The sequence below is a fragment of the Lissotriton vulgaris genome, chromosome 9, assembly GCF_964263255.1.
Source record: "Lissotriton vulgaris chromosome 9, aLisVul1.2, whole genome shotgun sequence".
Taxonomy (NCBI): Eukaryota; Metazoa; Chordata; class Amphibia; order Caudata; family Salamandridae; genus Lissotriton; species Lissotriton vulgaris.
In genome coordinates this window covers 480,015,296-480,033,582 of record NC_141697.1, presented here as the reverse complement: position 1 = coordinate 480,033,582, position 18,287 = coordinate 480,015,296, and the positions used below count along the sequence as shown (strand labels likewise).

Sequence of the window (18,287 nt, the reverse complement as noted above, 5' to 3'; positions counted from 1 at the left end):
GCTGGAAGGAAATCTCCTGAGGTCTTTGAACTTGTCATTAAATTGATGCATTCATTAACCTGTGTAATTGAGCGGCATGTTAAGGTAGCCCTTTCATTGTGCAGGCCAATAGTTATCTTGGACAAACCCCCTGTGGCATTTTTAAATAGGGCATTTTTACAATTTGTCACAGAGTAAGCAAGCTTTGAAAGAATGCGTCTGATCCACATTGGCTTTCCCTCAAAATGACTGGAGCAAGTTCCAATGGCTTCCTGCTTGGGTAAAGTCAAGTAAAATCAAATCACTCTCCTGAGCAGCACAAAGTGATTCAACATTGGCCAGTGAACCCATCCAAGCAAAATTACTTCTGAGTTTTAGTTTCACCACCCTCTTCTGATGACCAGATTTATTTACAAAGCTGGTATCGTGTAAAAAGACAAGCAGATTTAAATATTGACATTTTATTATCAGTAATCATTCTAAGAACATCAATTGAGCTTGCAAGCTAAAACTGTGTAAGGGAGCTAGCCTAAAATGATCCACCTATTTTACACTATGAAAAGTCACTTGTGTCCCAGCAGTAACTGGTCAACATTAATAAAGACATCAACAGAAATGTAAAACCACATTGGTATAACCTGCGGATTATATTTCAGTGACTCTCAAATGGACAAAGTCCCTTATGTGCAATCAGATTTCTTAAAATTAAAATCAGACTTCTTTTTGATAGAGCAAAAATAAAGATTTTATAATCCTACCTGTGCATGGAATAGCGATAAACTCCTTACAGTATGTAAGGGAATCAGCACTTTCACAAGAAACTGTTTATGTTCTGCTTTAAGAGGTAATGCGAAACCATTGATAATGCTAGAAGCAAAAACAGAAATGTTAACTAGAAAACTGAAATTCTCACTGCCAAACTAAAATGTGCAAAACAAATCCCTGAAACACCACCAATTACAAATAGTTTTAACATAACCCATAATACCTTTTAATAATTTGTTAATGAAAGCTTCGCAAAGAATACAATCTGAAACATACTGCAATAGCTGTTGTGTTGCAATTCTATCCGAACTGTTTAGGGGACAATGCGAACATGAAGTCCTAGGACTGATAAAGGCTGGACAGACACAGCAAAGTAAGTTATAGACAAAATAAATGCATGCTAATGAAACATGTAGCTTGTGTTTTCCTTCTTTCTATTTATCTTCAAACTGATGATTTGTTTGGCTACCCAGAAGCAAGTTTCGTTGAGGGTACACGGTTTGTTTATGTAATATACTAGACAACATATGGGGACTGTTAAGGTAGAAAGCCACAGTGCTTTGATTACAAACTAGAGAGACATAAATGAGTGTCTTTTAGGCATCTTTTTAGAGACATAAAATCCTTCTCAGGCTTCAACTCAATCATACATGAAAGGAAAGCCAGATGGAGTGGCTGGGGGAGGGGTGGTTTAGTGTTTATGAGAAAATTATTAGATGCAGAAAGTCTGATAAAAGAGTTGCGATCAAAGACTGAACGGAAATACACCTATGTAGCTGTGGTACATCCAACTCTGAATAGGGAAATATATGTTTTCATTCTCGGGGACAAAAGTGATAAGACATGGTTTAGGGCAGATACTTTGCTCAAGTGATGCCAGCTTGAGACTTTCAAAATTAGATGGGAGACAGGTTTATTTGAGTGATTCTGGGCTATATCTCTGTATTTCGTCATTTAAGGTTATACTGGCAACTAACTTTGCTCAGAAAATGTTGACCCTGTTGCTGGTGAGGGGGATGGGGGTTTACACTATCCTATTTATTCTGGACTTGTGAAAAATGAGATGGGTCTCTTCAATCTTTAAGGGCACGGGATTTGAGATAATTTGGGTGAATTCAATCTATTAACTTGGTTGCTTTATTTTATTCCACAGACTGTTCAATTTTCCCTCTTGCAATTAGCTTTTTCAATCTGTTTTTGTGGATTTTGCATGTCATTTAGACTTCTGTCAAATAGAATGTGCTGTCAAACTGAGCACCATGTAGAGAATTACAACACATAAGACATTTTTAATTTAAAGTGTATTTACCTTCCTAAAATTTCCAACAATTCTGCTACACCATTGAAGTGCTCTGTTTCATAAACAAATCTACAAAAGAAGTAACATTATGAAATCATCTGAACACAAAAAATATTCATGTTTGCTACTGATACATTTGGAGAAGCAATTCAAGAACTGCCTCTCTTTATTCTGTGTTATTTTGCAGCATACAAATAATTTACATTTATTCATACAGCATATAACATGTCAACGAAAACATCTGTCACTTTAAATTGTAATCAATTGCATAAATAATGTACTGAAACCCCTGCAGCAAAGGGCACAAGTATGCTGATGAGATGAAGAATAAAAGATTGCCTTCACAGTGGTTCTGGTGCCCTTTATTCTTGCTCCTCGTCCTGCATAAGCTGCTTGGTACAAGGGGAAACCCGTATTATAACCAGGTTTTTCTAGCAGGCTCTTTTAAATGGTTCTAACCAGCATTGTACCCAAAGGTTACTCATACCACTTGTATAGGTGTAGCATGGGAAATCTCCATCTGAAAAGGTCTCAGAGAGATTGCTTACCGAAATGGTCTTAAGAACTGAATGTGTTGCCAGGCATTCTTTACTTTCGTTAAGATTGCTCCTCATAGTGGTGAACCATAATATCTCATTGGAGACTGAGGCAAGCTTGCTCTGTATTGAGGCTAGGCAGATCTAGGGGGTGGGCACAAATGACATAATGAGACAGTGCAGGTATGCACTTGATGACAGTTCCCAAAGAACAAGATGCAGAGGTAATGGAATCTGCAGCTGTAAACAGCCAATGCAGAATGCTCATGGCTTTAAATTGAGGTGCTGCATCGTAATCTAGTCAAACTGATGGAAAAAAGGATGGAGGGAAAACAGCATAAAAAGATTAAAAAAGACCATTGAGTAGCATGGTCATTCTCTACATAAGCAATTAGCTGAGAGTGAGTCGAGCAGGCTTTGAGCCACCTTGCATGCCCAAAAGTAGGTGAACTAGCAACTGCAAAAAAAGTGCCATGCTTCGTACAACAGAGACACAAAGAGAATGTCCTCTAGGTTACAGAACACATTATTGGGCAACACTTTTGATACAAATGTTTCTTCAAAATAAACAAGAGTGAACCACTCTTACTGAATGTGAACTGTACTTTACTTTTTAAGAGCCTGATCCAAAGATGTTTCTACCCACAGAGATCCACAGAAAAATAGCAACAGTCCCAGATGAACAATGTGACTATTGTGTGACAGAGTTCTGTAAGAAAAACGTTGACAACAAACTGCAAAACGTGATGCGAGGTAACTGTTTGCCTTGGCAAAGCCTCTCGTTACTGCTACCACTACATGAACAAATGGTAACAGAAATTAAAACAAGCACGGACAAGGCCAATCTGTCTCACCTTTATAATACGAGGGCCGAGTTGTTAGATTTATCACATTTTTCTATACAGTATTGTTTAAAGAAAGAAAAATTTCAAAATATCGGAGGAAAAGCAAACATGTATTTTATGGTACCTCACAACTGTACACTGAATTTAAGTGCAAAAAACTGTGGGGATCAACACAACGAAAGGGAGTATTTGAGAGGTGGAGTACCACACAAAGGAGAGTACTGAAACAAATGTGCACTCTCATGGAGGGCTGAGTGAAACAGAAGGAAAAGGTTTGTTACCCTGCAAGCATCTGTTCGTAGCTTGCAGCGTTGTAGATTTGCATGCTCTTCATACTCCTTCCACCTAGTGCTGAGCTCACATGTTTACAACTTGCGTTTCTTAAAAGAAAGGCTTTCAAGTCACAAGATGCAAGGGTGCTCAGAAGGCAATGCGCATGGATGTGCACAGCTTAAGATTTTTTTCCCCACAGCTGGTGAGAGTAGATATGGAGTGATGAGAGAACACAGTATTGTGCACCATGTATATTGCGGAAGTAAGTTAAATAATTTAAGTAGAGATCGGCACGTTGGGCTGCGAGCAAAAGGAGGAGAGGCTAGGCAAATGCGAACCTATAGCAATTTACACTACAAACAAATACTTAAAGGGTAACACTTTGTTCATAGCATGTGCTGCTGTAGATACACATGCTCTGCATAGACTATAAACCCCCTACCAGGCGGTGGCTAGCAAGGCGATGATGTAGATGTCTGAAATGAAGGCCTTAAGATTGTCTGATCAACCATACCCTGCTTGCTGGTTAAGATGTCCACAAAATAGTGCTTAGTGAAAGGGAATGGGGTTGCCCAAGTGGCTAAGCTATTGGGATGTTAAGGAAGAAGGTCATGGTTGCTTCCGTCTTGCGTGCAGTTAGATGGCAGCAAGGGCTCAGACATCGAAGACCCTGTATCTCAGTTAATAGGCTTTGTTTAGGCTCCACAGTAGCACAAAGAACAAATAATGGATGGACTGCTGAACAAAGCAAACATTCACTCCCAGTCACAAAGATATGGGTTTAATCCACTGTTCTTTTGCTCACCACGCCACCCCAGTTTGGACGCTGCCGTAAGCAAATCAGTCTTGACCCTGTTCCTCATGGGAACCAACTGCCAATGCTAGGTCCTTCCTGGAACGGAAACAAGCATCTTGGGACCTGTTTCGGGGGATCACCCCATATCAGCCAGGCTAGCTTGAATCCAGTGGCGCAGTGAGCACGGGACCCACGTCTGGGCATACCCTTCCCACATAGGGAGACAAAAGAAAAGGAACAAATGATGGACGGAATGATGAACAATGCAAACATTCGCCCCCAGTCACAAAGATCTGGGTTTAATCCAATGCTCTTTTGCTCGCCACCCCAGTTTGGAACCAGCCATATGCAAATCAGTATTTACCCTGTTCCTAATGGGAACAGTCCAGTCGAACTACCAAGCCGGGTCCTCCCTGGACCAAAAACAAGCATCCTGGGACCAGGATCAGCCGAACCATGTCAGATGTTGCTGGAAAGGACCCGCTGGCAGAAACCTAACCAGACGAACCCGAAGGCCTCCCTAAGGGACCTACAGGCGGTTTAAATAATCAAACCCTGGCTCCCTTAAAAGTCCTCGGTTTGCTGTGGAGTTGACAATCGCCCTGGAAATGCAGTGTGCATTGGCTTCAGAACTGGCACCTGCTTGAATCAGACTGGAACTTCTGTTAAGAACAGGAGCATCGGAGAAGCATCAAACTTCAGCTTGAATTCTTACATTTGCCATTGAACTTGTCTTTCGATTTTGCCCTGGACTTACCAGAGGATGGAGAATGAGACTGGAAATGGCCTCTCGACCTGGAACGGACTGACCCCTCTTTTTCCTATGACAAGTGCTCACCAGGGAGCACTTGTCACAGGATTTGGAGTAATATTTAGTTTCAACGCACCAAAGACATTGTGCAGATGGATTACCAACACCTACTCTTTGCTAGTGTGGCACGCGTTCCAAGATGTCATTTTAAGGGAGGGAGACATCCCTGCACAGTAAATTTTGAAAGAATTTGGTAAAGCCCCAAAAAGGTGGGAAGCAGAGCTCTAGTTCCGCATTGTCAGGCATAGAAAAAGAAGAACTGATGTCAGCAACTGCATGTGGCTTCATGTCATCACATCTGGATGCAGGACAGAGTTGCTATGTTGCAGACTGTTCCATCTGCTGGCCCTTGCAAGCTATTACTCAATTTTCCAGATCCAGGCTGGCACCTGTAGAGATTGAAAAGGTGAGGAGTCTGCCGACAGAAGTATCCATCAGAAACTCTGTACAATTTACAAAGCTATAACTATAAAACCAATATGGACCTATTTGTATCCTTCAAGATGAAGAAAAAGATTACAATTTAATTTACAGAAACAAAATATCTGAGAAAAAAAATTCAAATCACTACATCATGCTAATTTTTTTTTGTAAAATATAGAAACCTCAATCAGATGCAGCATTTTGGTTTATTTGAGAGAAGCTTATCTAACACCACCATACTTAGTGCAATATAGACTCACTTTCTTAATGCTTCATGATAACATTTAAAACAAGCCAAACATGCATGTATTGCAATTTCACATTTTTCTGATCCACATACCGTAGAAAAATATTGTTAATCTGTTTTCTGATAAATGCTCTAAGACCAAGAAATTTGCCATAAATTCTGTGTAGGACTGTTTTTAGATAATCTCGTTCTCGAGGGTCTTCACTGTCAAATAACTCTAAAAGCTGAAAAAGAGAACAAATGAATCATTGTAATTGAGGCGTTAAAATGTGATTAAATTACAATAATTGAACAGACACTTTCTTGTGTGGCAATGGAATCTTATGCTAATAATGAAAAATACAAAGGCATGTACAAAATTCCATTATTGTGCACTGTAGACAGTGACACAACTTTACAAATAGATACAATAGGCAGCATGTCTTTAACATTAGCTTCACTTGCTACTGCACCATTGTTTGGTAGACCCAAAAGTTGTGCGTTATTAATAGTGGATACATTTTCTTATTGTAGGTTTAAGGAACTTGACATGGAGTCTGTCATTTGCAGGTTTTTTTTTACTGAAAAAAAAGTAAATTAAAACATGTTAAAATGACATTGCTATTAACAGCTCCCTTGACCATCTCAACTATGAGGTCGATTGCATGTTTTCTTAGAAGAGTTCCGATGTTACAGGGGCATTTTAATATTAACCTGTGTTTGGAGTTGCATCTATTTCCTCAGTCAACAACGAGGTGTACCCCCAATAATGGTTTCCACCTGAAATACTCATTGCAAGGGGACCTTTTAAAAATCTTTTTAAAATACTTTAACATGGATTTAATCACTACCAAAATTGATTCAACTTTACCGGCAACTTTTATAGGCCAGGGTTGTTCAACAACGGATTTTATCTTTGTCTCAGCCTCCTTGTCCAGCTTAATCAAAGACTAAGATTGGGCTGGGTGAGTTTAGTGATCATAAACCTATTCTTCTTTCCTTATTATGGAGGGGTCGAATGGAATTTAATTTCTCAAGGGCAGGTTGCAGTGATTTAAAGCAGTCCTACCTGGGAGGATCAAAGGTAGTCCTGCTTTTATTTTTATTTTTTACAAGATTGCTTACTAGGTGCTCTCAGGATCCTATAATTTGTCTGAATGATGATTCTTCAAATAATGGTATCTTAGGTGCTTTTGCAATTTTTATTTTTTTTAAGTTCAAGCACCCGGTTTGTACTCAGCCAATAATCCACCCCCCACCCTTATAGGCGTGGTCTGCACCGAATCAACTAGAGAAATGAAAGGGGTCAGACCTGACCTCAAAACTCTGTTCACAGTGCTGGAGGATAAGTGGGTTCGTCGGTAAGGAATCTGTGGCTAGTTCAGGTCTCTACCAGATAAGGCACAACCAAAGGAAATTAACTTGTCCATCTGATAGAGACATCTAGCCGCAGATTCCTTACCTTAGCATTGGCAAGGACATGAGATGTACTTTAATACACACACTGCAGCTGCGCATACACCCCTGCTTCAAATTCCTCAAAAAGCCACCACACTGCTCCTTTAATCCCCGTTGTTCCAGGGATTAGGTTACCAATTTCTGTCAATTTAAAAGAGTGCTGCAGGCGGGGGCGAGGACGGCGCTTATTTGATCTAGTGGGATAAAACCAAGCCCAAGCCTTCAGTTTTAGATTAATGCAGATTATAACAAGGGAACTGTGGGCCAATGAAGGACAAAAACTGCTTAAGATAACAGGAACCTGGCAACATTGGGCCCACAAGAATGAAGCAGGTTTCCGATGGGAGGAGTTAGGTGACAACACCAACTCAAAAGTTAACCAAGGAAGCGATCACAGACAGGGGGTGGGGGAGGGGGGGGGGGGGTGGGGTTGGGGGAGGAGGGTCAGCACGGACAACGAGAGTGCGAAGGCATGATGACAATGGGAGGGACGGCAGGGGGTTATTTGACTGCACGGAAAATGGGAGATGGGGGGGGGCACGAACAACAGGAGTGAGGGGGGTGAGTAAAGAAGACACCAAAGTATGTTGTGCCTGCAGTAGGACAGCCACCATGGTCAATTGAGTAAATAGTGCTCACCCACTAGATAAAGAATGCCATGTTAGGAGCGAAGTAAAAGGTCCAGTCCTTATGGGTGGCAACAAATGGAGGCAGGGCAGTACCAAGGCGGGACTAACAAGGCTCATTATGAATCGGATGCCATTGTTTACCAAGGACATTGACACCAGCCAATTACAAAAGAAGGCGGAGAGTGGGCGAGGCTCCCACAGCACTTCCACAACATACCCTACTAAAGCATGCCTCGCAGGGCGAGCTGCGCATGTGTGCTGCAAAAGCTAGGCTCGACCTAAAAAGGTTGCCCAAAAAGGGGACATAGGTAGCTCCCTCCTGATCTGCAGTCACCGGCATAAAAAGAAAAGTACTGATGTCAGCTTACTGGGGTGGCGCCTAAATAAGCCTATATAAGCATTGCGTATGCCATTTTCCAGCACGGACGCCGCTGAGCGACGCCACCTGCTGGTGTGTAGAGGTACAGTTCGAAAATGTCTAACTAGTCTGATGCCTAGGAAATATATTCTAAGGTAAGGAACTTGGGGTTAGAAGTCTCTACCAAATACAGCAATTTTAGGTGACGGTCTTGCCCTTAATAACTGTCTGCCCAGCCAATGCTTGAAATATGTTAAGGACGGTTTCTCCCTCTTCAGACACATGAATTATTAGAGACACCCCATCCCCCCCAAACAGGATTACCAAATATGAATTTGCCTGAATCAGAATTGTTTTTTTGGTGGCAATTGCTTCCAACAGATGAAGTGGAATTAATTAGGTCCTCCGTCGAGACACATGTTTTGGTTAAAACTTCGCCTTATACTGAACCGTAATTGCTACAGTTCCAGCAGCTGTTTTTCCAATCATTCTCTTTCTTGACTTTTTTTTTACATATTTCCCTTATTAAGTACGAATGCATGAACCTGGTTGCCACCGTTTTTTAACTCATGGGGAGTCTTTTTTCCTCATTCAAACCGACATTCATAGTATTTCTTTCATCACCATCTTATGATCACGTGACAGGGTTCCGTATACGTAAAATATAATGAACTCCCGCGTTCGGAGTTCAAACCGAAGCACCCACGGAGACAGTTCTCGCGCACATGGGGTAAGAAACCTTTCTATTTAGTCAATCGCTGACAGGTTTTTGTCCCAAACAGAATTGAAACTTTGTTTCATTTACGATTCTCACTACTCATCGCAGCTCACAACTCCATCGACCTCGAAATGTACACAACGGGCACGTACGCCGCATATATCCGTGAGTTTCTTTCCATCTATCATGTTTATTATAAAACATGCTTTCCGCACATTTTCACTGTGTTTATAAGTTTGCCTCTTAATTTTCAGGCTACATGTCATTCTTTAGGACTAAACCTCAGCGTGATACTTTGGTAAAGCATGTAAGTCAACAACATGCTATTGTAATGAACCTGGGTCATTTTCTGTGAACTCAAACTCGCTACGCCTATACACTGTAGGACTACTTTGGCTTTAACCTCACAGTTCGTTTCCCTGTTTTCATGCACAACTTTTGATAACGCACATTTTTTATCCATCTCATATATTCTTTATCCTCCCCACAAACTCTTTACTCTCCTCATGAATTCACCAATTTCATTTGTGCTTGAATAAATGAACAATTACAAATTTAAGAAAACTGAAACATCTGAATAAAACTCGACAAGAAAGATTCACAACCAGTATCAATGAACTTTATTGAAATAAAAATTCTGGTTCCAATAATGGGTCCACAGCTGTTGAAGTGTCCAGTCATTCACTTTTACTTCCAAAAAGACAATAAACGCCAGCCGCCGCGCATTTAGATCTCCTAGTGGGTGTATATCCAAATACACATGACACAACACATCACCAATGGTGACTTTTTTTGTCTTTATTGCTTTCAAATTTTGAAGTTTTTCAACCTGGGGTTGACATTGTGCACTCAATTTTGCACTTATAATGAGGCACAATTTTTAAATGTTGGTAGTGTTTTTATCTTGAATAAAATATTGTGTTACAAATTGTTTATATATGTAAATTTCCAGCCTTGAGAAAGTCCAGGAGGACGAAACTTGCGTCGGCTGCCGTTTGTCTTTTATGGAATAAAAGTGAATGACTGGACACTTCAATAGCTGTCGATCACTTATTGGAACATCATCCTTTAAACTGTACTGATTGATTGTGCCTTTTTCGCCATATGACTAATTAAGGATGATAGTGAAATTGCTTTGGTGCATATGGTAGATAGTTTCATCTAGACTACGTTGTAGGACTAGTGGATTTATACCCAAGGTGGTTGGGTATTCTAGACTAGTATTCTAGCATGTGATGAGATACAAATTGAATGCTAACTACATGACTAACTGACATATTGATGTGCAGATCGCAATGCATATCCATCGGTCATTTGTATGTGTTCACAAATTTGTTGGTCTCTTTATTCAATAATTGTGAGTATTTACATCCAATGTTATTGATGATTTGGTTATTTAAGACTTATGGGTGAAGTGGTTATCGAGATTCTGAAGAAAGGAGCAGGGCTACTGTACAGTGTGAGAATTATTGTTAAAAGAACTTCTTTAACCTCAGATTTTGTGTGAGATGGCACTCAAGGTGACTGAAGCGCATGAAACCGTGCAGGAAACTCATGCATAATAACTTTGTGTTTCTTGTGAAATGGAAAACTTCCACTAAAATAGTTTTGTGAAAGGTCAGTTTACAATTGTTCTGCGGCTTACATTGTGGAATGGGTGTCCCTGGTAGGGATGTGGAGATTGTGCCAATAAGTTATCTACTTCTTAGTGTATGGGTATTTTTGAGTTACAGGGTCCAAGCATATTTGTGGAAACAGATCATTTTCCCTACGGTGAAACCGGTTTCCACTGTTCTGTCCTTTTGACCTCATCCTCCTTTTGAAGTGGTACTTTCTACAATGCCTCCTATCGATGTCAATCTAGTGTTGGAGCTGAGACTCTTCTCACTTATATTTTCTCGAAAAGTCAAGGGTCAAGTACCTTTCTGAAGACAAAGCTCTATTCAGAGTGGACCATTAGCATGAAGTCGAATCTTCTTTTGAATCTGATAATACACATGATGCTGAAGCTCTTTAAGGACAATCACTGACTCGAAGTTGATCCCATTTTGTGAAGCTTAAATTGGGTGATGGTTTCAGACTCGTGTATTGAACTGTACGGCGTTTGCTGTGATATTTTGATGCCAATAAACTATCTGTTTATATGTATCTTAAGTGCAGACTCTTCTGTTAACAGGTTTCAGTGGGGGGGGGGGGGGGGTTGAGTTCACAGCCATCAAAAGGGGGGAATGCGCTCATCCTCTATCACACCAATTACCATGCATTGTCTAAACTGTTATTTTACCAGTACAAATAATTTAATCTGTTTGTGTTCTACAATCCTGCACGTTTTTTCTAGGTCCCTTTCAATTTAATCATGAATGGGGTTAAATATATTATTTTAGCTGAGAAAATATATATTTTAAAAAACGTACCTGTAATACAAATTTCTGATCTATGTATTTTTTGGCAATGCTTGGCTGAAATTCTTGGCTTTCCAAAAACCGTATGAAAAATTCATACACAAGCTGCAAGACAAAATGCAATTGAATAACAATGGTTATTTTGTAAACTATTTCCCCCCTTTTAACATAACAAAAGAACCAAACATTTTAATAAAATGATTATAATCAACTTTTCACTCAAAATGAACTGTAGAACAAACATGCCTATTATACACTTGATGTAACAAATTGTTTATACAGCCTTGTAACTTTCATAGGTAATTTCTTATAAACAGGTTTAAATTAGGAGGATTGTTTAACAAACACTGTCAAAACAAGTGCATGGCAATGGTGGTTTTCCATGGTGGTGATCTGTAGGTGTGCCCTTAAAATAAAATAGTAAAAAATATATAACAATCATACAAGTTGCTTGACTTCTGTAACAGTCTTTCTGGTGGATACTCTATCTCACCACAAATTCTTCACTTTTAGAATATCCCCAGATGTTAGATTGGAGTCTAATTTCTTTTTAGCAATACCTTTCACATCAGTGGGTGGCATTGTGGGGCTCAGTATCAACTGTGTTCTGACCGGGAAGCGACACTGTATACTCCCTTAGACACAAAGCCCAAAAACAAGTTTTCATACTACCAAGAGCCAGTTGTCTAAATGGGACCTTTTTTAATGGAAGAGAGGCCATTCCACGGAACTGAGGTGAGAAATCTGCAATTTGAGTATCCACCAAAGAGTGAGTCATAGAAGTTAAGTAACTTGAGCTTCTGCTGGATACTTCTAAAAGCAGATTCCTCAAGTTAAAAATAGCTATCAAGGTAGTACCTCTCTAAGTGGTGGGTCTGTGGAATGACTAAGACCAAAACAAAAAGTCCTGCAGGACGAACAGTCAAAATGTCCTTCCTGTAAGACCTGGGTGTCAAGGCAATAATGCTTTGTGAACATATACACGGATGCCCACATAGTAACATGGCAAATCAGACAGGAACCCCTGAGTTGCAGCATAGTAGTAGCTCTCCTTTGGCTCTGGTGGAGTTAGCCGCCAACAGGTCAGGGGGCAGCTTCTTAGCTAAAATGTAGCAGATCTTGATGCAGAGGATCATCCACTTGGAAAAGTTCTTCTGCACTGCCTTGCCTTTCTTTGCCCCACAGAGCCATATATAGAGCTACATTTCTACCTGGTGGTCTTAAGCACAATTCTAACAAGCATTTGCAATGCAATAGGTCTCGCATTATTAAAGTTTGAGCTATTGGCATTGTTAAATAATGCAACACCAATAGCTCAAACTTTAATAATGCAAGACCTATTGCATTGCAAATGCTTGTTCGCATAGTTATGGATTTGTCAGATAATCCATCATGTGCTCCATAAACTGAAGAGTTTACCCAAAACATTGTTTCTAGCTCAAACGGTTCAAAAGTTACTAAATACGCAGCAACACATGTTGCTACGCGGTGGAGGGTTCTTTGCCCTTCTGTTGCTTATTGCTATACTTAGATGGTAAACTGGTACCATTGAGGAGCAACCTATGTCCAGGGAGTGTTACAAATTGTCAAAATATCAATCAATAAAAATTTGTTGTGAAAAAAAAATTGTCAAAATGAAAAAATGCTATCACAAAATGTCACGCATTACGATGCATAATTTGTCCTTTCTTGCTACACAATTTAGTCACACCTTGCAGCAAAATGTGGCCCTTCCCTGCGCATAATTACAATAGCCCTGTCTATGAATATGAGATGTAGGCAGTGCGCAGAGATACACTACAGGAGGTTAAGGCAAAGTGGTATACGACTTAGAGATAGATAGAAATCTCCCACCTCTTCCTCCTCTCTCTTCCCTTTCTAATTACGGGTAGTGGATCCCTTAGTCTGAATATACGTTTGAAATGAGTTTTCCCCCCCTAAATAGGCCACTATATTATACCCTCTCTCCAATCGTGAGATAACAGGCGTTCAATTGTAGAACTGCATTGAATTCTTCTGTTTTCTCCCTTAAAATATTATTGAAATATTAAATTAGACTTTAGAATGGTGTCATCAAGCTAAGTTGGTTTTGTAAACGGATACCACCCATAAGACGGATGAGCATACAGAAATCGTACTACAAAACGCAGAGATGGTATAATCCATTACACTAAATATTTTTACATTTGAGAGAGAAAAATCAAGAGTGTATCCGAATAATGAATTCAGAGAAACACAGTCAACAGCACAGTTAAAGTGAACAGGAAAGATGCAAGAAGTAGCATTTAACCCGATAGCATGCATGAGGGAATGCAAAGGCTGCCCTGGGGGCCACGTAAGAAAGGTGTGTGTGTGTCGCAAAAAATTAAAACAGTTGCTTCGAACTTGTAGGAGTTGCACTATGTACACAAATACAAGAAGGGACAGGGCGCAACCCCACAATAAGGATTTCAGAGGACTAAAGGCTCAGATAACAGAAGCTAGGGGAAGGAAAAAAGAAGTCAAGGCAAAGCACTGTTTACCAGTACTATCGCTTGTCACCCCAGACTCACCAGCTTGGTGGCACGGTAGGGTCCGGGTCCAATAATTTTATGTTCCATGGCTTCCCAGCGCTATAAGCGCCCCTAATCCCCAGAGTTGACCCTGCGGGCCATCCTATTAAGCGCAGCGCACAGTCTCCGCTGCCCCCCGGAGACGGTCACCCACATCGAAGGCACGTCCCTACAGTAGCAGCGCTGCCAGTTTGAATCAAGTGCCCGCAGAATGCAGAACGCTCATTGGGTGCCTTGGCGACCACGTGACCAATCTACCTCCATTCATAGAGGTGTTTCTCCCCAGAGTGAATTAGTACACCAAAGAGACGCCGACACTAGAGTCTTTCGTCTGTTTTTACTGCCGTATCTGCGTGTGTATTTTTTACGAGCTGTTTGCTTTCAGCGCAGGTGCATACAAACTGGACGTACAAATTTATTTTCGAAGGGCAGCCTATATTTAGGCTGCGTGGAATTTATCATGTCACCAATCCTTTTAACAAATACAATTTGAAATAATTGTATTTGCATTTCTACAGTGTTTCGTGCATGCCTCATACTTAATACTTTAAAAACAAATAGAAGCAAGAGTGCGCGCCACTGCAAGCCATGTGTTTCTATGATCGCGCCTGTGTGTGCATGCGAATAGAAACCACGTGACGACCTATTGGTGTCTATTACGCGCACCAAGCGCGTAATAGACACCAATAGGCCGGGGGCGGAGCAGCGCGCCCGCCTTTGGCCAATTGCGTGCAGTCTTTTATAAAAAGACGCACACAAAGGCCAATGGGGTAGCACAAAAGGAATCGCACACGCACGAGCGTGTGAGATTCCTAGGTCAGTGCTAAAACCCCGTTTCTGATTACAAAATGCCTTGCGCTGCGAAGCGCTGCTTCGCAGTGCAACGCAGGTCGCAAGACCTAAAAAGGGAGTTTCTCCTCATTAAAGAGTGCAGGTGGGCAAAGAACATCAAAAGTGTCTGATTTGAATCGGAGCAACACCCTTCAGTTGAAAAGCCATTCTAGTCCTCAGCACCAATTTGTCATGAAAGAAGGGGTTGTAGGGCAGCGAGACTGAAAGAGCTTAAACCTCACTCATACGACGAGAGGAGGTGATCATAATGAGTAAGAGTTCTTTAGGCTCAAGAAATGTACGTGATATCTATGTAACTGTTCACAGGGGTACAAATAAGAAAAGGAAGGACCAAATTGAAGGTCTCTCTGAAGATTCACAAAAGGCTTTTGCAGGAACATGGTGGCTAAACCTTTAAAGATTAGAATGGATAAACTGTACAAGGACATCTGGCGTGGTAAATGCAAAAAGGCCAAAAGGTTCGACAAGTAACCTTTAACAGTGCCCACTGTAAGAGCTTGATGGTGCCATAGGCAGAACAAACAGTAACGCATCTGAAAGTTCGGCCTGCAATGGGTCAGTGTTTTGAGCGCCACACCATGCAAAAAACTTGTCATATCATCCAGGGTAAACATATTTTGTAGGACGCCTAGCCACAAGGATTTCATCCACTACTTCGGGATGGAGATTGAATGTAGTCAACTGTCTGCTCAATTTACACACATGGAGGCGCACACTGTGCAGACCCAGATGCAGCACCATACGCTGGTAGTGAGATAGGAAATATTCCTGAAGTGGCAGCCTGAGCCGAGAACAAGTGCACATGCCTATAAGTTCTGGGTACCACACTATCCTGTCTCAATTTGCAGACACTTGGATGACGTGGGCCCAGTCATTCTTGCTCTTCTTGGTAAAACGGGGCAGGAAACAACGGTGATAATGCATCTAGTAGTTCCGTACTCTAATCTAAGACTGCATGAGCTGCCAAGAGAGAGACTTTTGGGAACTCTACTAAGCAAAAGCGTTGACCCTATACGTTCTTGGCAGTGGAAAAGAGATCGAGCTAGGGTTCTCCCCATTCCTGGAAGATGCTCTACGCCACTTGTTTGTGTGTCAGTGCCATTCTGGAGATGGCTCTGCCACAGGTCAAATAAGGTTGAGTGCCACCAATTCAGATCCTTTGAAGTTCCCATCAAACCAGGGTGTAATCTCACAGGTTCTCTTCCTTGGTACTGGGTCAACTGCAACTTCAGATCCCACTGCAGAGCCCACATGTACCATCTGACATGGGCAACAAGCAGGATGGGCGAGGTCAGCAGGCTGAAAAACCTCAGAGTCATCCTGACTGAAAACCAGGACTGAGGATGAACCATTGGGATTATAGCTAGACCGTCCTGGGTTTGTTGTTCTTAAGGGAAGGCCTGAATGTATCAACAGGATGGTTCCAATGAAAGACAGACTTTGCAAAGGTGTCAGGTGTGAATTTGGTACCTTGATTGTGAACCCCAACGATGTAAGGAAGCTTGATATCATCGGACGGTGGTCTACAACTGACGGTTGCAAGACTGCATTCAGGAGCCAGTCATTGAGTTTGGAGAACGCTGCGACCCCCAACAAATGTAGGTACACTGGGACCACAGCCATTACCTACAGCCACTTGGAGGCTGCTGCCAGAGGGGCTGGGAACTGGGAGGTTCACAGTCTGTGCGGGCCTGAACACTGCCTGTGGGATCCCCTACCCTGACTGTGGTGCCTGGTGGTGGGCCTTGACAGAGCCTGTGGGTGTAGCCCCTAGTGATGAAGAGTGGGAAAAAATTAACAGCGGAGTCGGCCACCAGAGGCAATCCCCATCAAAGAGCATGTCCATAAGTAATCCTTGAACATCACCAGAGAAGCTTGTAGAACCCATTGATGTGTGACTCTGGAGCACCACACTAGTATCAACCGTTCTACCTATTCAGTCTGTTGTGTCCACACCTGATCGGATGATGTATTTGGCGTCATCCTGGCTGTCTTAAATAGTCCGCGATATGCAAGAGGTAAATGTTTCCACGACTGCTAGTAAAATTTCCGCGACTGAGACCCATAATGTGTGGGAAAATCTGCCAACCAAACAGCTGCCATTGACTGGTCTAAAGGCAAGGCTAACGGATGAAAACATACTCCTCTCAAAAGTCTCAAATAATTTTGACTCTCCTGCTAGTGGAGGCCTGTACTACCAGGCTTTCAGGAGTAGAGTGCTACATAAGAAAGGCAGGGACAGGGGCTTGGCTTGGAGCCACAAGATGGCACCTTCCCTCCGCAAGAGGTATATTAGCAATTTCTTGAGTGGAAAACTGGGACACTAATACAGTGGAGGGCTTCCCAGAGCTGAAGTACAAAAGGGCTAATGTGAGAGACCCAAGATTGGAGCCCAGACTGAGCCAGCCACATCATTAGTGGGGTTGGGGGGGTGGGGGGGATAGCAGCATTGCAGGCGGCCTGAGCCAGGCCTGCCGGCCCCCAACTTTAACTGTTAACCATGTCCTTAGCCTCCTGGGCTGCTGAGGATCTAATGTTCAGCTGTGCCACGTAGGACAGTTAGGTTTCTGAATTAAGCGTCATGGGGCGAGTGGAGCCCCCCTATCGGCGGTGTCGCTAGGGGATCCACACCTAATGAGCCATGAGTCCCCACGTGCATGGGAGGCAGCATGCTATCAACACCTGCAACACCTGACCCGATGAATGCTTAGCTGGACAAAATCCTTGATGCAATCTCCGCCACCAAGAGCAACCTAGGTGGCATAGTGGCAGCAGTGGCGGTGGAGCTGGGCATCTTGAGGGAGGACCAACGTAAGCTGCCAGATAAAGCCTCCCAGACTGAGTCATCCCTACAAGTGCTACACAGGAAATTGCTAGCAAAGTGGCAGAGCTTACTCTTGCGGTACGATTTCAGGAGGGCAGAGTGGAGGATGCGAATGAGAAGTTTAGGCAAAATAATATCTGCATTGTTGGCTTTCCTGGAGGGGGTGGAGGTGGATCCCAACATTTTCTTTGAGACATGGCTCTCTGCCACTGTGGCCCCGTAGAGTTATCCCCCTACTTTGCAGTAGAGCAAGGCCATTCGGTACCTGATTGGCGCACACCACTGGACACCACCTATACCCCCATTCCCTTCCCCCCCACACAGCCTGTGGTGGCTCAGCTCCTGAAATTTAGAGACAAAGACACAAAATAACAAGATGCAGGACTCGACTACACATTGCATTTTCCCACAAAACTAAGGTGACTGAGCACAAAAACATACTTTTTCACAGAACCTGCTGACGCCTCGGACTGGGTGGAGCAGAAACAGTATGTGCTGTCTGGGTTATAGCCTACTCCTGGGGGAATCGGCCCCTGCTGT

At 42.2% G+C, this 18,287-nt stretch overlaps 1 protein-coding gene across 4 annotated transcripts in view; it reads right to left on the bottom strand.

The window, feature by feature from the left end:
* PPP2R5E (protein phosphatase 2 regulatory subunit B'epsilon) overlaps positions 1-18,287 on the bottom strand; it is a 466,786-nt gene that overhangs the window by 252,788 nt on the left and 195,711 nt on the right. For all 4 annotated transcript variants that reach the window (XM_086937936.1, XM_086937938.1, XM_086937937.1 and 1 more), the window contains exons 5-8: positions 11,532-11,624; positions 6,069-6,199; positions 2,054-2,113; positions 738-846 (exon numbers count right to left, since the gene is read on the bottom strand). In XM_086937936.1, coding sequence (XP_086794062.1) covers positions 738-846; positions 2,054-2,113; positions 6,069-6,199; positions 11,532-11,624 — 393 coding nt within the window. The remainder of the gene's footprint in view (positions 1-737; positions 847-2,053; positions 2,114-6,068; positions 6,200-11,531; positions 11,625-18,287) is intronic.